We start from the raw sequence: 18848 nt of genomic DNA on the forward strand, positions 1-18848 counted from the left end.
TAGCAAAACAAAATAATGTTTTATAAAGTACTGTGGATAATTTTAGAAAAGTAGTGCATAAAGTAAGAGTGAATTCTAATTTTATATAGCTGCAATTTACCTTTCCCATCTAAATACACTAATGCCACCAGATCCCTTCTGTTCTTGGAGTGCAAGTAGGGTCAGCTCTCATTGGATGGGAGACTGCCAATAAATACCAGGAGCTGTAGGCTATATTTCAGAGGAAGGAACTGGCAAAATTACCTCTCAGTACTCCTTGCCTAGGAAACTCTTGTCAAATTCATTGGGATGCCCTAAGTTGATAGTAAACACAAAATATTCTTTTAAGGTTTAAATGAAGCTATAGTTGGCTCTCAACTTTCATGGGGGTTAGGGGCACAGTCCCTACAAATGTGGAAAAAACATGAATATATGCTCTGTATATGTGTGTGTGTGTGTGTGTGTGTGTATTAACTGAAGAATACTTTTCTAGGCATCTATAGTCTCTCCAATGCAACTGTGTGGTCAACATCCACTGGAAGGGAATCATTGAATCATGCAATTTGCAAATGTGGAAGGACAACTGTATAGGTAATTGTAATTGATAAACTCTCTCTTTCTTCTTTTTTAGAACTACCGACCACTTGATCATGGACACCTAAGTTTATTACAAACATGATGATCCTTGCAGAACTGAAATCAATTTTACACAATTTGAAGATAAAATTTTAGAGTGTAGAAGCACTTTTAAGAATGAACACTACACCCAGTTGTGTTGGTAAATACAGAAGGATGAGAAGAACACTATGATGGCAAAGAACAAAGAGCCTCGTCCCCCATCCTATGCTATTAGTGTGGTTGGACTTTCTGGGACTGAAAAAGACAAGGGGAACTGCGGAGTTGGAAAGTCGTGTTTGTGCAATAGGTTTGTGCGTTCAAAAGCAGATGAATATTACCCTGAACATACCTCTGTGCTTAGCACAATTGACTTTGGTGGACGAGTTGTTAATAATGATCACTTTTTATACTGGGGTGACGTAATACAATGTGGAGAGGATGGAGTAGATTGCAAAATTCATGTTATTGAACAGACTGAGTTCATTGATGATCAGACTTTTCTGCCTCATCGGAGTACGAACTTACAACCTTACATAAAACGTGCAGCTGCAACCAAATTGCAGTCAGCCGAAAAACTTATGTATATTTGCACAGATCAGCTTGGATTAGAGCAAGACTTTGAACAAAAGCAAATGCCTGAAGGAAAGTTAAATATCGATGGATTTTTATTGTGCATTGATGTAAGTCAAGGATGCAATAGGAAGTTTGATGACCAACTTAAATTTGTAAATAATCTTTACATTCAGCTATCAAAATCTAAAAAGCCTATAATAATAGCAGCAACTAAATGTGATGAGTGTGTGGAACATTATTTACGAGAAGTTCAAGCATTTGCTTCAAATAAAAAGAACCTTCTGGTAGTTGAGACATCAGCAAGATTCAATGTAAATGTAGAAACATGTTTTACTGCACTGGTACAAATGATGGATAAAACTCGTGGTAAACCGAAAATAATTCCCTATCTGGATGCCTATAAAACACAGAGACAGCTTGTTGTGTCTTCAACAGATAAATTTGAAAAACTTGTACAGACTGTGAGAGACTATCATGCCACTTGGAAAACGGTTAGTAATAAACTGAAAAATCATCCAGATTATGAAGAATACATTAATTTGGAGGGAACAAAAAAGGCCAAAAATACATTTTCAAAACACATAGAGCAACTTAAACAAGAGCACATAAGAAAAAGAAGAGATGAATATATTAATACATTACCAAGAGCATTTAACACACTTCTGTCAAACCTTGAAGAGATTGAACATTTGAGTTGGTCAGAAGCTTTGAAATTAATGGAGAAAAGACAAGATTTTCAACTATGTTTTGTAGTGCTGGAAAAAACACCTTGGGATGAAACTGACCATATAGATAAAGTGAATGACAGGAGAATTCCATTTGACCTTTTGAACACACTAGAAGCTGAAAAGGTGTATCAAAATCATGTTCAGCATCTAATATCAGAAAAAAGAAGAGTTGAAATGAAGGAGAAGTTCAAAAAAACACTTGAAAAAATACAGTTCATTTCTCCTGGACAACCTTGGGAAGAAGTTATGTGTTTTGTGATGGAGGATGAAGCTTTTAAATATATTACAGAGGCAGATAGTAGAGAAGTGTATAGTAGGCATCAACGGGAAATAGTTGAAAAAGCCAAAGAGGAGTTTCAGGAAATGCTTTTTGAACATTCAGAACTATTTTATGATCTGGATTTGAATGCAACACCTAGTTCTGATAAAATGAGTGAAATTCATGCAGTTTTGAGTGAAGAGCCTAGATACAAAGCTTTACAGAAACTTGCACCTGATAGAGAGTCTCTTCTTCTTAAACACATAGGATTTGTATATCACCCTACTAAAGAAACGTGTCTCAGTGGCCAAAACTGTATGGACATTAAAGTAGAACAGTTACTTGCTGGAAGTCTCTTGCAATTGGACCACGGTCGCTTAAACTTTTATCATGATAGTGCCAACATTGATAAAGTTAATATTTTCATTTTGGGTAAAGATGGACTTGCGCAAGAGCTGGCAAATGAGATTCGGACACAATCCACAGATGATGAATATGCCTTAGATGGAAAAATATATGAACTTGATCTTAGACCAGTTGATGCAAAGTCACCTTATCAGTTATGGACTTCTGCCTTCAAACCACATGGATGTTTCTGTGTGTTCAGTTCAATTGAATCTCTTAATTTTATTGGAGAATCCATCGGAAAAATCAGGACTGAGGCATCTCAGATAAGAGACAAGTATATGGCCAATCTTCCATTTACATTAATACTGGCTAATCAGAGAGAGAGCGTTAGCAAGAATTTGCCAATCTTGAGACATCAAGGACAACAACTGGCAAACAAGTTGCAGTGTCCTTTTATAGATGTCCCTGCTGGTACTTACCCACGTAAATTTAATGAGACTCAAATAAAGCAAGCTTTGCGGGGAGTTCTGGAAGCAGTTAAACATAACTTTGATGTTGTAAGCCCTGTTCCTACAATTAAGGACCTTTCAGAAGCAGATTTGAGGATTGTTATGTGTGGCATGTGTGGAGATCCCTTCAGTGTAGATCTTATTCTTTCACCCTTCCTTGATTCTCATTCCTGCAGTGCTGCTCAGGCTGGCCAGAATAATTCTCTAATGCTTGATAAAATTATAGGTGAGAAACGGAGGCGAATTCAGATAACGATATTATCGTATCATTCTTCAATTGGTGTAAGAAAAGATGAACTTGTTCATGGGTATATCTTAGTTTACTCTGCCAAAAGAAAAGCATCTATGGGAATGCTTCGAGCATTTCTGTCAGAAGTGCAAGACACAATTCCTGTCCAGTTAGTGGCTGTTACTGACAGTCAAGCAGACTTCTTTGAGAATGAAGCTATCAAGGAATTAATGACTGAAGGTGAACATATAGCAACTGAGATTAATGCTAAGTTTACAGCCCTGTATTCTTTATCTCAGTATCACCGCCAGACTGAGGTTTTTACTTTGTTCTTCAGTGATGTTTTAGAGAAGAAAAATATGATTGAAAATTCCTATATGACTGATAACACAAGAGAAACAACACACACAAGTGAGGATGTTTTCTTGCATTCCCCCAGAGGAAGCTCTCTTGCTTACAATTATTATCCAGATTCAGAAGATGATACTGAAGCCCCACCTCCTTACAGCCCAATCGGGGATGATGTACAGCTACTCCCAACACCTGATCGCTCAAAATATCGATTAGATTTGGAAGGTAATGAATATCCTAGTCATAGTACACCTCTGAACTGTCATGACCATGAACGCAACCATAAAGTGCCTCCTCCCATAAAACCGAAGCCAATAGTGCCCAAGACAAATGTGAAAAAATTAGATCCAAACTTGGTAAAAACCATTGAGGCAGGCATTGGTAAAAACCCAAGAAAACAATCTAGAATGGCTTTGGCAGCAACTGATGATCTTGACCAGTCTGATAATTATGCAGAACCAATTGACACTGTTTTTAAGCACAGAGGTGTTACTGATGATATCTACGCAATTCCAGATGATAGTCAGAATCGTGTAGTTAAAATTAGAAATTCATTTATTATAAATAATGCCCAAGGAGATGAAGAAAATGGCTTTCCAGATAGAATTTCAAAGACTCAAGGTGAAAGAAGACCTTCAAAATATAAATACAGATCTAAAACGCTGTTCAGTAAAGCCAAATCTTATTATAGGAGAGCACATTCAGATGCAAGTGATGATGAAGCTTTTACTACATCTAAAACTAAAAGAAAAGGAAGACATCGTGGTAGTGAAGAAGATCCACTTCTGTCTCCTGCAGAAACATGGAAAGCTGGCATTGATAATCCTGCTATTACATCAGATCAAGAGTTAGATGATAAAAAGATGAAGAAGAAAACACAGAAGGTGAAAGAAGATAAAAAAGTAAGTTGTGTTTTTTTTAAAAAAAGGCACAATGCCTTTGTATTGTATCAGAATATTTTATAGTAATATCATTTTTAGTTCTAGTTAAGATTGGTGTATTCATTTATATCAAAAGGTTATTGAAAATAGTAACTTCACTGACTAGTGTAAGACTGTTACTAAAACTTATTAATCCTGTTAGTCATTATTACTGTTGATGAGAATAAATTTGGACTCACTTGGTGTTGCATCCAAAGTTATGGTTGCTATCACTTTCTGTCTTTGGACTAAATCAAATGTGGGATACCCATAAGTGGAAGTATATCAGTAGATTCAAGAGGACAATGTTCCCTTACCTTATAGCCCAAAAATCTGTGCAGGAAAGGTGAGAAACCAACCTTACCCAGTGTTTTGGTGGTGTTAACAACCGTAGGGAGGCAAGGGAAAGATTGATGTTCTTGCTAACACAGCCTTAGAATTAGGCTTTTAGTTTGTAAATAGCAGAAACTGTGTGTATAATTTTGAGTTTTGGTACTGTATTTTTGGCCATTATACGGAAGATAGACTATTGTATTATTTTCTGGTGTCAGCAAAGTTACTAGGCCAGCACTTAAAATATCACAGTTCTAAACTGAATGTACTGAATGTAACAACTGATGTTTTTACATGTTACTTAATTGTGTTTTGTGTATCAGCAGTGTTTGTAAATGCCTCCGTTATCTTGATGTATGAATGGAGAGTCAATTATTTTTTCAAATAACAAACTCCTGTGTGCAGTGCTGGGCCAGGTAATTTAAGCCAGTATACTGCTCTGTTAGGGTCAAGCCAAAAGGCCTATTCAGAAGGAGTGCTGAGCTGATATACAAAATTGTCTGATAGTCAGATAGTACTATTGTTGGACATAGAAGGTCATTGCATCCTGATCCAGGAGGAATCAGCTTGTAGCTTCTGTGTGTGAAATGCTTTTTTGGATTGGTTATATATTGTCCAGAGAAATTTATGTGGCTCTGAAAAATGATCCATATCATTATTTAACTCTGTCTTCAGATGATTGTTTGCCAGAGGCAGATGTAGAATTTTACTTGTGAAATGTATTTGGTTCAGTAGCATTACAAAAGGCTGCTTGTTTAATGGTATTTTTAACATGTTTAATAGGGCCAGTCTGGTTGGTTTTGGAAAGGCTTTTGTCTACAAGGAATGGAGGGAAGTTTTGTTTATAACTTTTCATTTAATTTGTCTAGACAGTAAAGCAATAATTTGATCATCTGTACATTCTTTTGGTGTGTCCTTATTTAGGAGTATAAAGTTGTTTGACACTTTCCTTGCATATTCTTCTAGGAGCTTCATTACAAGTGCAATATGCTGGATATATTATTCTGATTACAACTGACAGGGTAGAATGGGATTGGGGTTTCTTGGCCCTCCAGGTGATGGACTGTAACCCATACATGTATCCCTGAATACAGAGTCTTTGGGGAATAAAGCACCTCCTATGGAGAAAGTAGTTCCCCAGCCCTGGAGCAGAGGGTAGAAGAGGGTCATTTGCATAATAATTAGATTAGCCTTGGTAGAGGGTGAAGCTTTTCAGGTATGAGACTGCTTGCAGAAGTTACATCATACTTAGGGAGGAGCATAAACACTCTTGTTCATTTCCAGCAGATCATAAAGGTTCCCTAAATATTTCTGCTAGCCTTCTTGTGTTCCCACATGCAATCTCAGTTTAAGGCTCCAGGCACACTCTCATGACTAATCAGTGACTGAAGGAGGGGAGTTCTAGACATCATCTGGCTATAAGTTTGCTATCCTTCTCCTTAACCTCCAGCGAGTTTATTCATGTAGCGGTAGAGAATGTTTCTGTCAGTGTATATCTTTAAATGTGGGTGTAAGTAAATGAGTGGAGGCTAGAAGGAAGAACTCGTGTGTTGTATGCACCTGTAGGTATGTCTCTAGACTCTCCCTTTTGGCAAAAGTTTGTCTACCTGTTTACATTAAATACACACAGCAATTACACTCAATAAATTTCTTCTAGATATATATGAAATTGTAATATTTTTAAAAAGTGATTGGTATATGGCTTGGTATGTTAACTCCAGTTAAACTTGTTTCATTGAAGTTACAAAAAGATAAGGCATTATTTTGATCAGATGGTTTGTGTGTGTGATACAGTATGAGACTGGAGACAGTGTTCAAAATGAATGGGACAAGAAGTGGCCTTTTACTTAAGGTAAATCACAAAAAAAGTTCCACCATAATAATCTCAGATTTCCACTGTGTAGAAAAACAACACCTATTGCAACAATAGCTTGACTTTACATCCATGATCTGATGTTGTCTACAAGTGTGCCAAATGTTAAACTGAACCAGTGAAAACAGCAGCAGATAAAAAAAAACTTAAAATACTAAATGTGAACATACTTAATATTTTTCAAACACAATATGATAGATTTCTTTCACTTTTGGGTGAAGACTGGTGATGTTGTTCATTTTGTTTTGCTGAAGGAGATAGTCCTTGTGATTCAGTGAAGTTCTAAGAAGTGATTCAAATATGAAGGTTTTCCTGCCTCATGAAGGCCTCTGGAAGCAACTAGTGGCAAACTCTGCTTGTGGATAATAAATATTGTTATGAAGATACAGTGGTGCCTCGGGTTACGAAATTAATTCGTTCCGCGGCCGCTTTCGTAACCCGAAAAGCCTTCGTAAGCCGAATTGCCATAGGCGCTAATGGGGAAAAGCCGCGTTTCGTGCGAAAAAGCCGAAAAAAGCACCAAAAATTTTCTTCGTATCCCGAAAAAACATTCGTAACCCGGAACAATGATTTCCTATGGGATTTTTTCGTATCCCGAAAATTTCGTAACCTGGGTATTTCGTATCCCGAGGTACCACTGTAGAATGTTGTCTCTGCCACCTTGTAACAGAGACCCTCAAATCATGGGTTTTTAAGGACACCTTCCTCAAGGGTACTCTGTAAATACTTTTGATTGATCCTGCTGTCAAGCCCAACTAATATACATGTAGTGAAAGATCATGGGTGAAGTAAAAAACAAAACAAAACACAGATGTCAAGGTTGGGAAGAATGTTTTGGTGGGTATGGTAGCTGTAGAAATGCAATTTTGAGCCACATGGCAGAATCCCATGTTAGTTTCCAAGAGGAACAACACTGGAATGGCAAGAAATTTCAATAGTTTCTTCATTATGTCCCACATATAAATGGAACAAAGTTGTTGTTACACCTTCGTAACATGGGAGGTGTCCTTCATTATATTAAAGTTATTAAAGTCAAAATAAAGGCTTTATCATTTTCAAAGCTTTTAAAATGTATACTCATAAAGGCTTGATTACATTTGAGAACAAATTGATTTTAGGGGTACATTATGAGAATTTGATAATAATCGTAGGTCCAAGAGTCATTGTCCAGAAGAATGCAGGGCACCATTTCTCAGCCTCAGTTCTCTATACTGCTCTGTGTAGTAGTGATGGGAGCAATTGATAGGGATATAGAGTGCGCCTGGAGCCATACTTTTTTAAAAAAAGTCTGTAGCCATTTTCTGTATTTTTGCTATTTATGAGTGATCTCATGATATGGGTTCCATCTGTGGTAAAGCTAAGGACACAGGACAGGACCAAAGCAAAGTGGTCAGGGACAGATATAATTTTTGCCATTTTAAACATTTTTTTTACCAAGCATAAAAGTACAACGCTCAGTTCAGTGCATGAATAAGTCTGTTTCTTGCTTACAAAACATTACTCATTTCTGTATGGGGATTTTTTAAAGTTTAGATCTATTTAATTTTCTACTCTTTCATTGGTGATCTGGAGCGGGTAAGTGTATAGGTCAGAGATTTCCCATTCCTGGTTTAGCATATGGCATGATGAGTGGTAGTAGTAGGAATTGCTTGAAATATTGGAAGCGAGGTCACCTTACATAAATGAAAGTGTCTTACGTTATTGATGTTTCAGCACATAAACCAAAGTTGCTAAGATGTGCATGCTTCATGGATGGGCTTCAGAGAATATATAAGAGTTTTTGTTTGATTTATTTCCTGTTGGTTTGAAAATTGTCTTTGTGTTTGTGTGCGTATAAATATATATATTTCAGTTCACATGTATGTGGGGTGGCAAATGATGCCACCGCTGGTGGTGAGATCATATACATCATGTTACAGGAAGGGGTTCCGTAACTTTCATGAGATTATTAGAGGAGCTATGACCCAAGAAAGGTTAGGAACCACTGCCCTAAATGCTATTGTTCCCTAGCTGTTTATAACTCTGTAGCCAGGCACAGCTGGCCTAATACTCTAAAGGCACCAGATCCTATCTGATCTTAGAAGCTAAGCATGAACAGTACTTGGATGAGAGACTGCCAGTGAAAACCAGGTGCTGTCGGCGATATTTCTGAGGAAGGAACTGGCAAAATGGCCTCTCAGTAACCCGTGGCTTCTAGGAAATTTGTGGGGTCGCCATAAATTGACAGGTGACTTGAAGGCCCATACACACAGCCAGGCACAAGAGGATGTTTAGCATAACTAAAAAGTCTGATTGATCTTTTTACCTGGGCATTATACATTAATCTATTCAAAACTAATGTTGCTGTTTGAGAATTTTTCTTGCTACAGCTGTTGTTATGTATATATTACAGTTTCAGTTACTGATGTTGGCTAAGGATTCTGTGGCTTTGTTATAGCAAAAAAAGAAAACGAAGACATTCAATCCACCAACTCGTAGAAATTGGGATAGTAATTACTTTGGGATACCCCTGCAGGATTTGGTTACACCTGAAAAGCCTATACCACTCTTTGTTGAGAAGTGTGTGGAGTTCATTGAAGATACAGGTAGGAAGGAAATTGAACTTCAAAAATATTTGACTGTTTTTCCATTCTGCCACTTACAAAGTCTTGTATCTTTTTGTTTTTAGTGTTATATTGTGTGTTAATGTAGAAATGTGTACAGAAAACTAATTGCTTTCCTGTATTTGCCAGAAAAGAGTTGCATTTAAATGAAACATAATTTTGGGGGTGGGGTGAAGAAGATTATATTTGAATGACAGTTAAAAATACTAAGCAGCTACTCACTACATCAGATACCTTGATTGGCTATTGGGATTCAGAGCTGGTGAGAGTAGAGATCTTTTGCTACTCTGCATGGTGGTGGTTGTCTCTGACATTTCTATCTTGTCTACTTTTTTCCATTCCCAGTTGACATTCCTCTGACTTTCCTCATACATCCCAGACCAGGCATTCAGTGTGCTGATCATTTTTTTAGTATTATTAATGAAAAATAATTTTAAAGTGCATATTATTAATGCAAATGCAAGTATGCAAAGTAGAAAGATATGTACAAATTACAGTAAAATAAGAGTTGTTCAGTTGCAAAAATTAAATTAATCTGTAACTTAATCTCTTTGATTCTTTCCATAATAACCTGATCTCTTTGATTCTTTCCGTAACGTGTTTGAAAATCAATTCTGGTTAAATTTTTAATTGTTGTTAAAGATGAGTTTTGCAGAAACACTGGCACTGAATTCTTTCCTTGATTATTCATCCACTAGTCATCAGTGTAAATAAGGAGGAAATTAACTGATAGAGAAACAGTACATACAGTGTCTTGTAGGAACCCCCCCTCCCAACCTTTCCACATTTTTGTGTTACATTCTGGAATTCAAATGGATTTAATTATCATTGTTACCATTTGATGTATATAAAGTAGTTAACATCATGAAGGCACTTGTTGATTGTGTACATATTCACCTCATCTAAATAAGCTCTGGCACCTCCCATTGTCTCCAGAAATCACTGAAATAGTTGAGTGAGTCCACCTGTACATAATTATAATTATCGTAATTAAAAAATTCAGCTTTGAATATTTCCTGGAGCACCATTAAACTCATTATTACAAAATGGAAAGAATAAGGCTTAATTGTAGTTCTAGCCACAGAATGCTGTCCACCCAATTCAATGACCAGGTAAGGAAGGCATTAGTCAGAGAAGCGACCAAGAGACCAATGGTAACTCTGTAGGAGCTGGAGAGATCTGCAACTGAGATAGAAGATATTCCCAAATTTTCCACAAAGCTAGACCTTGTGAAAGAGTGGCCAGAAGAAAGCCATTGCTGAAACAAACCACATTAAAATTTGCTGTGTCTCCTGCATGACTTTTGGCAAACGTGGACAAAGGGCAATCAGACTGATGAGACTACCATTGAATCTTTTGGCTTTGCCACAAAACGTGTGGAATGGCACAATCAAAGCTCAGGTGTCAATCTGATTTAAAATCTGATGAAAGAATTTCTGTTCATCAAGTCGCCAAATGAAGCATTTTGTCAAAAAAAAAAAAAAAAAAAAAAGGGGGGGTGCAAAAAAAATCATTCATTTATTTATTATGTATTTATTTCATTTGTATGCTGCTTTTCTCTCCGGAAGCACCCAAGGCGGCTCAAAATCAGATCCAAAATGTGCAAAGCTGATAGAGACTTACCCAAGAAGACTTGCAACTGTAACTGCTGTCAAAGGTTGAGTTAGTTATGCAACCAACAAGTACCAGTTTGTTTTTGTTTACTTAACTTTTATGTTACAATAAAAATATTTTGTACCTTCACAGCATTGAGCATTGTTTGTATATTAAGTGAAAACAATACAAACCTAAATACAACAAATTGTGGAAGAATTTGTGGCAGAGTATTGCAAGTACTTCTGCAAGGCACTGTTTTTCCAGAATATACTTGTTATTTGGAATATCCAACTTTATGTGAACATTCATCTTTAGAATTTTTATAGGACTAAAAATACAGTCAGCCCTTCTTATACGTGGATTTTTTATACACGGATTCAAGCATCCATGGTTTGAAAATGTTCAAAAAAAGTACAAATTTTAAATATCAAACCTTGATTTTCCATTTTTTATAAGGGATGCCATTTTGCTATGTCATATTTAATGGGACTTGAGCATCCACGGATTTTGTTATACATGGGAGATCTTGGAACCAAACCCCAGCGTATAACAAGGGTCCACTGTATTAGTATTCCTGAGACATTATGACTCATAGGAATCTTAGAAGTGTAGCTGTACCTGAACATACCTAGGGCCTGTTCTTGTTACAATTTAAAGCTTTCTTTATAATCAGTTGACGCTCCAGATTTACTACATTATTTATAGATTAAAACTGTAAATACTGCTTGTTCCTTAATTAGAAACTAGTCGTTTTTTTCCATAGCTAGCCATGGCAGTAGAATAATCTGAAAGTTTTGGCTTGGTGGAAGGGACTCTTTGATAGAAAACTGGATGGTAATGTCTTGGACTCACCTTGATGTTCCATGAGATTATGGATTCAAATATGAAAACAAACTCAGGCATCTAGACAGTGCTGACCTGCCACTGTGCTACAGCTTTCTATCATGTGCCTTCATTTTCTTCTTTCTTTTATAAAATGTTCTTTACTGGTGGTAATGAAATAGCCAAAGATTTAACCTATGACTCAAATTATAATCTTAAACACAAAAAGGGATTCATTCTCCTCTAGTAAATATATGGAGGCTGGTAAATGTATGTTTTCTTGGCAGTTTTCAAATTCACTTTCTAAATTTCTAAACTTCTAAACATGTTCCAATAGTTTAATGTTTAATAACTGCTGATTTTCTCCTGTAAGTAGACTAAATGGGTAATTTTATATTCCATGCAATATTATTATTTTTGTATATATTAATTATATTTACAGCTCACCTTTCTCCAATGAACTAAGTGCTGCTTGCATAGCTCTCATCCCCTCCATTGTGACTTTACAACACTCCTGTGAGGTAGGCTAGCCTGAGATTGTAGTTGACCCAAAATCATTAAGCAAGTTTCATGCTGAGTGTGGACTTTAAACCTGGATTTCACAAAACCCACTCCAGAGCTTGTAATCACTGTTCCACACACATACTCTCTAATAATAGTTTTCCATATTACCTTAACAATATTAAAAATAGTAAAATGATTGTTGTGCAAGATTCATAATAGGTTGTCATCAAATATTGTGCAATTCTCTGAATAGAGAAGAGGAGCAGTCCGCAAGAAACACTGCAGTTGGCCAAAACCCTTTTTGTAAATAACCTGTACTGAAGGGGGGGAAAGACATTGCAACAGGGGAAGTGAGGATCTATGTATCTATGGTGTGAAACCCCAAAGAGAGCTGCATTGGAGGCCGTGGTAGCCACATGTCGCAGTCTCAATCCGGCTAGCTTCCACCCCAAAAAGGAGTGAAAAAAATGCACTCCTTTTTTGTGGGGGAAAAAGCAGCTCCTTTTCTGCTGGAGTCAGCTTTACCAGGCTGTCTGTTTTGGCCCTATGTTGGATAGATTTTTGTTTTCCAGAATTGGTAAAACTCCATTGACTTGAGTGGTTTAGCTTTATATTGCAGGTTTAAGCTGGTTAATGCAAGTAACTTTTTGTAAGAAAAACTTGATCAAGTCTTACCACACATATCAGTTTGATTACTTTTGAGAAAATTTAATAGGTCTAATGCAGTTAGCAACAAATTTATGAGAATTTAATTTGGAATAGAATTTTTAAACTTGATGATTATTCATATTCTGAGAGAAACAAGCTTTGCAGGATAAATTTCTGTAGACTCAGAAGTGAATGAGATGCCCATGAAGGAGAGGCCTCCCAGCCCCAATCAGTCTGGTACCGTGGCCACCCGAAGACCCACTCCTGAAGTGGGCCGGTTCCGCAGTCCCAAGCAGTGCTGATCAGGAATCGATCTAAATCAGTTTCTTTTTAGACCAGCTTCCGGCTGCTTTGGGGACATGATCATCTGAATGTCATGCCCCCAAAATTACCAGAAGCTGCTTTATTTGGCTCGTTTTCAAATTACTCCACTGTTGAACAGCTCTTTCTGTTGGGATGTTCCTCCTAATGTTGAGGTGGAGTCTCTTTTCTTGCAGTTTGGATCCATTGCTCCGGGTCCTATTCTCTGGAACAGTAGAACACAAGCTTGCTCCATCCTCAATATGACACTTCTTCAAATATTTAAAAAGGGCTGTCATATCACCTCTTAACCTTCCAAGATGAAGATGAGCCATTGCTGAGCACCCTTTGGGTTCACTGGTCAACCAATTACAAATCCACCTAGCTTGCCTTGTCTAGCTCACATTTTACTAGCTTGTATGCAAGAATATCATGGGGGACCTTGTGAAACCCCTATTGAAATCAAGATATACTATATCCACAGCATTCCCTTCATCTACAAAGATGGTAATTTTATTTTAAAAAAGAGAGAGATCACATTACTCTGGCATGACTTGTTTCTCACAAACCCATGTTTACTTTTTGTGATTATGGCATTCCCTTCTAAATGTTCACAGACTCTCTGTTTAATGATCTGCTCTAGAATCTTTCCTGTCAGACTAACTGGGCTTACATTAATTTAAAAAGATAGACCTAAAACATTGATTACAAAAGTTAAAAAAATAATTAAATAACACTCAATATTAAAACATAAGTTAAAAATAGCATAGTTAAAACCACTAAAAACCATTAAAGTATTAAGATAGCACACCACACCATACTAACAAGTAAAATTATTCCAACATGGCTTACTTATAACCAGGCAGTGAGCTAATTCCTGAGGGGTATTTCCTCAGTGGTGACACTAAATATACATTCCTTGTCACTTACAGAGTTAAAAGCAAATAAACGTTTTCAGTGCTTTTGTGCAATGAATCTCCTTATGGCACTTGGGAGTCTTGTCATTGAATTGCTCCCCTGGCATTTTTTTCTCCAGTATAGCTATGAACTGAGATCCTAGGTTAATGGCAGTACCAACAAAGAAAAAAAAAATCTTCTCTCAGTTCCCTCCTTTTCCTTACTACATTCATAATGTAACATACAGGTTGTGTTTAGGCTTCAGATTTTTTTTTAAACCACACATGTTCAGTTTTTCTTTTGAAAGTCATCGCTTTACTGAGTACATGATTATACCAAAAGTCAAATATAATTTAAAATACCGAATTTGTTTTTCATACCCTTTGTAACTAAATTGTAGTGGGGAAAATTATTCCTCTGAAGCAGTGTAATTCACCCATGGGAAAAGTCACGCCAAGAAACACTGACACTGGATGGTGACCCCAGAGACAAATATTACCAGAGTTGATAAGGTAGCATTGGAGGATTACACTGGAGTTTATCACACAGGAGGAATTTCTCTTAATTTCGAATGAAAAGAAAGTGGGGCCAGAACACATTCATGTGAATTTTCTAGTTCAGCGAATTTACGTCAGTTCGAATTGCATCTGAACTGACTTCCCATTGCCCGAAAATAGCTTGCCATTGCCCGAAATTGCATGTGGTAGTCTGTCACACTATAACGTGAGACCCCATGATTGCGTTTAGACTGACTTCCCATTGCTCGAAATTGCGTGTAGTGGTCTATCACGCAATAACGTTAAACCCCATGATTGTGTTTGGATTGCCATGGGATTATATAGTCCGCCCTTCTCTTATGCGGGGGATCTGTTCTGGACCCCCCCCCCCCGTAAGAGGAAAAACGCAGATGCTCAAGCCCCATTCAAACAAATGGGGTTTGTGTCCGTGGCGGCACACAGGGCGCACGCCACAGCAGCGCGCCCCATTCATACGAATGGGACATGCTGCCCCATGCACTCCCGCACGGCTTTGAGTGTATGCTCAAAGCCGCATATAGAGTGCCCGCGTATAACACGGGTGCACTGTACTTCCAGTTTCCCTTGTCTCATAAACTCCATTGTTTTTGCTGTGCCACAGTCCATGTGAATCTAAGCTGAAGGCTTTAGGTCCCCTTCTGCATGTTTTAAGTTAAATGTGCTAAATGTATTATTTCCCCCAAAATTTGCTCCTTCCCTAAACAAATAAGGGAGACACCCTTGGTTTGCATTGCTTTGGGCCACTTCTGGGAGAAAGGAGGCGTTCAATGAAAATGATGATGATGTTTTTTAAAAAAATAGTTCTATTTCATGGATTATGGAAGATTATCAACATTATTTTATGATTCATTACTTTGTTCATTCAGTATGTTACATGTATGTAAAATGAACTCAACTATAAGTCGACCTCATGTATAAGTCGAGGGCAGGTTTTGGGGCCAAAATTATGGATTTTCATATAACCCGTGAATAAGTCGATGGTAAAACGTAGGAGCCTGCAACAAAGGATCTAAATGATGAAGCAAAGGAAAACAATGCCAAAGAACTTATAAAATTATAGGACGCATAACTTTCCCTAAAGGCTTGATGGATGAGAGAGTAAAGGGGTTCAAAGCTTCCAGGACACGTTACACTCTTGCCTTTCACCAGGGGATGGTTCCATTTTTTCAAAGAGTTAAAGTACAGTATTTACATTGACCCATAGATAAGTCGATCCAAGTTTTTGGGGTCAATTTTTTGATTAACATCTCTAGATTTATACATACATGAGTATATACAGTAATTACCACTTCATTTATTTATTGGTTTTCTGTTCATTCATTCTTCTTACCTCAACTGTCTACACGTTTTCTTTTTTACATCATGTCAACTTGAGCTAAATCTCAGTTTATCTGTTGAAGTTGACTCAGATCTACCAAAGCTTATTCCTTAATAAATGTGTTAGTCTTCAAAGCTTTTCATGACTCTCAGTTCTGAATAGTGCTAGCTATTGAATAATTTCTTTATTTAGTCCCACATTCAGAGATCCTTATAGCATGTGGCACATTTTTAAAAGCTTTGGAAAAAAATAAGGATGCACTCATCCAACCAGACAATTTTAATGCTCCAGGCCAAGTCATTACAAGTCATTGTAATGCTGTGGACCAAGGCTACCTTACTCATCTCTCTGACCACAGAGGTAAACAGTAGTTAATTTTAGTTTGTGATCAGAAGCTTTCCTTCCTTTCTTTCTCATGAAGGTGAAGTGACCCAGACACTGTATTGTACACTGGAGTCTAGCCTTATATGGGGGGACACCCCCCCCCCGTGTAAGGCAAATCCCACGTAAGCTTGTGGGGCTCGTGCTTGCTGCAGTGCGGTGCGTGCACAGTGTGTGCATGCACCATTCATTTAATGGCGATGCAGCTTCTGCGTAAACAGGAAGCCACGTATGGTGCACCCACATATGGAGCGGGCACACTGTATATTTATTCTTTCTTTCTTTCTTTCTTTCTTAGAAAAAAACCCTCTTTATTATCAGTTCTCAGGATGGCAGCATAAATAATCCACTGATATCTTGGGTTTTTTTGTAGCACAAATATTTTTAAAAAACATAAATACACATCCATTGTACACTCTCTGCAATATTAATTCATTTGCAATATATGTACTGCATATGCTTGTGTATAAGGTGACCTCATGTAGAAGTCGGTAGTTTTTGAGGCTAAAATGGATTTTGATATGACCCGTGGATAAGTTGAGGGTCAAACACTGGGGCATGTTATAAAAGATCTAAAGAGGGAAACAAAATATCACTTCCCTTCCCCCTTCTCCCTCTGGACCTCTCCCAAGGGTCATAGTTTCGGCATGAAAAATGGGGAAACAAACCTCCTCCCCCCCTCTCTCTCTCCCCTCTCTCCTTCCCTCCCTCCCTCCCTCCTTCTTCACCCCTCTTCATCAGCATACTCTCTATCTCCCTTGCCTCACCAGCTGTTTGCTAGCTCTGGCTATGAAGGAAAGCTGAGGGATAAGACATATACAGAGAGACAGGACAGTACACAGGGATTCAAGCAGGGAGGCAAACTCTCTCTCTCTCTCTCTCTCTCCCTTCCTTGTATCAGCAGCTGTTTCTTAGCTCTGGCTATGAAGGCGGGCTGAGGGATAACACACACACAGAGAAGAGTATGTGAGGACTCAAACAGGGAGACAAACTCCCTTTCTCTCTCCCTGTCTCCCTTGCCTCAGCAGATGTTTGTTAGCTCTGGCTACGAAGGCTGAGGGATAGCACAGAGAGAGAGAGAGAGTGCGGGGACTCAGACGGGTTGCTGTTTAAAGATCCCTGGCTATGAAGGAAGGGTGGGCACTTCTTTTAGGAACTTTATGAGCAGTATTAAACTTATTGCCTCGTATATAAGCTGACCCATGATTTTTGAGTAAATTTTGAGGCATAAATTTCTCAACTTATAGTCAAGTATATGCGGTATGTTACTTAATCACATTCATTCACTGCTTCCATTCTACAACCATAGAAGAGTTTCCACAAAATAACGTTTGCCCATTTTATCTTCCTTGTTGATAGCAAGTTTATCTTTCCCTAGTGCAGGGCCGGCTCATCCATATAGGCCAGCTAGGTGGCCGCCTAGGGGCGCCAACCTCTAGGGGGCACCAGAGAGAGAGAAAGAGAGAGAGTGGCTGGAACCAAAGGATCATAGAGTCAGGCAAGCAGAGCAGCTAGCAGCCCTGCCAGCCTCCGAGTAGCAGGAAGAGAGAGCTGCTTGCTGAGGCTGGAAGGGGGGAAGAAGTTTGCTGCGCTCTGCAACTCCTGGGCTGCATCCACACTGCAGAATTAACTTGGTTTGGGACTGCTTTAACTGTTTCTGGCTCAAGGCTATGGAATTCTGGGAGTTGGAGTTGGAGCGCCTCCCTCCCTCCCTCGATCTTCTTTCCTTCCTCCTTTTTTCCCTTCCTTCCTTGCTTCCTTCTTCCCTTCCCTTCCTTCCTTCTCTCTTTCTTTTCTCCTGTCCCTCCCTCCCCCTTCCTTCTTTCCTTCCTTCTTTCCTACCTTCCCCATTTCTTCCCTCCATCTTCCTTTCCTCCTTTCCCCCTCTTCTCTTCCTTTCTTCCTCTCTCCCTCTCTTTCTTGCCAAGAGAGAGACTTTCAGGGAAGGCTTGCCATGGCCTTCTCCTGAGGCTGAGAGAGTGTGACTCCCCCAAAGTCATCCAGTGGGTTTCCATGGCCCCATTTCTCCCTCTCCCCCGTAACTCCTTCCTCCTTCCCAGACTTTGGCTCTATTCTTCCCTATCCACCCACCTTTGCCTCCCTTCTCATCACTTGTTGTTATTGTTATTGTTTGTTGTTGTGTGTCTTCAGGTCCTTTCTGCCTCCTGGCCACCCTCTCATGGGGTTTCCTTGGCAAGGTTTGTTCAGAGGAGGCTCACCATGACCTTCCTCTGAGGCTGAGAGAGTGTGATGCCCCTACCATGGCCAAGCTGGGATTTGAACCCATAGTCCAGTGCTCAAACAGCTAGGCCACACTGGCTCCAATAATCCACTTTAAAAACTTGGTCTTCTTCCCATATGTCTTCACTGCAAAGGAAGGCACCACAAAATGGAAGACATTTAAGAAAAAGGGAGGACAGGACTCAGGAAAAGCTCAAAACACTCCTAGAAATGTAAATACATGCTTTTTAGTCATGCTCAAAATGGAGGATGTTTTAGAATACTTTCTGGACAGAAGGTTGG

General features: G+C 38.5%; 1 protein-coding gene across 2 annotated transcripts in view; it reads left to right on the plus strand.

Annotated features, from left to right (window-relative positions):
* The first annotated feature begins 610 nt into the window (after positions 1-610).
* ARHGAP5 (Rho GTPase activating protein 5) overlaps positions 611-18848 on the plus strand; it is a 35160-nt gene continuing 16922 nt past the window's right edge. The window contains exons 1-3 of one of the 2 annotated variants that reach the window (XM_042464990.1): positions 611-4496; positions 9158-9305; positions 10892-11268. In XM_042464990.1, the coding sequence (XP_042320924.1) occupies positions 786-4496; positions 9158-9305; positions 10892-10935 (3903 nt within the window). In that variant the 5' untranslated portion in view covers positions 611-785 and the 3' untranslated portion in view covers positions 10936-11268. Of the gene's footprint in view, positions 4497-9157; positions 9306-10891; positions 11269-18848 lie in introns of those variants that run through there. The other variant, XM_042464981.1, reaches the window with a different exon arrangement.

The sequence above is a fragment of the Sceloporus undulatus genome, chromosome 1 (genome assembly GCF_019175285.1).
Source record: "Sceloporus undulatus isolate JIND9_A2432 ecotype Alabama chromosome 1, SceUnd_v1.1, whole genome shotgun sequence".
Taxonomy (NCBI): domain Eukaryota; kingdom Metazoa; phylum Chordata; class Lepidosauria; order Squamata; family Phrynosomatidae; genus Sceloporus; species Sceloporus undulatus.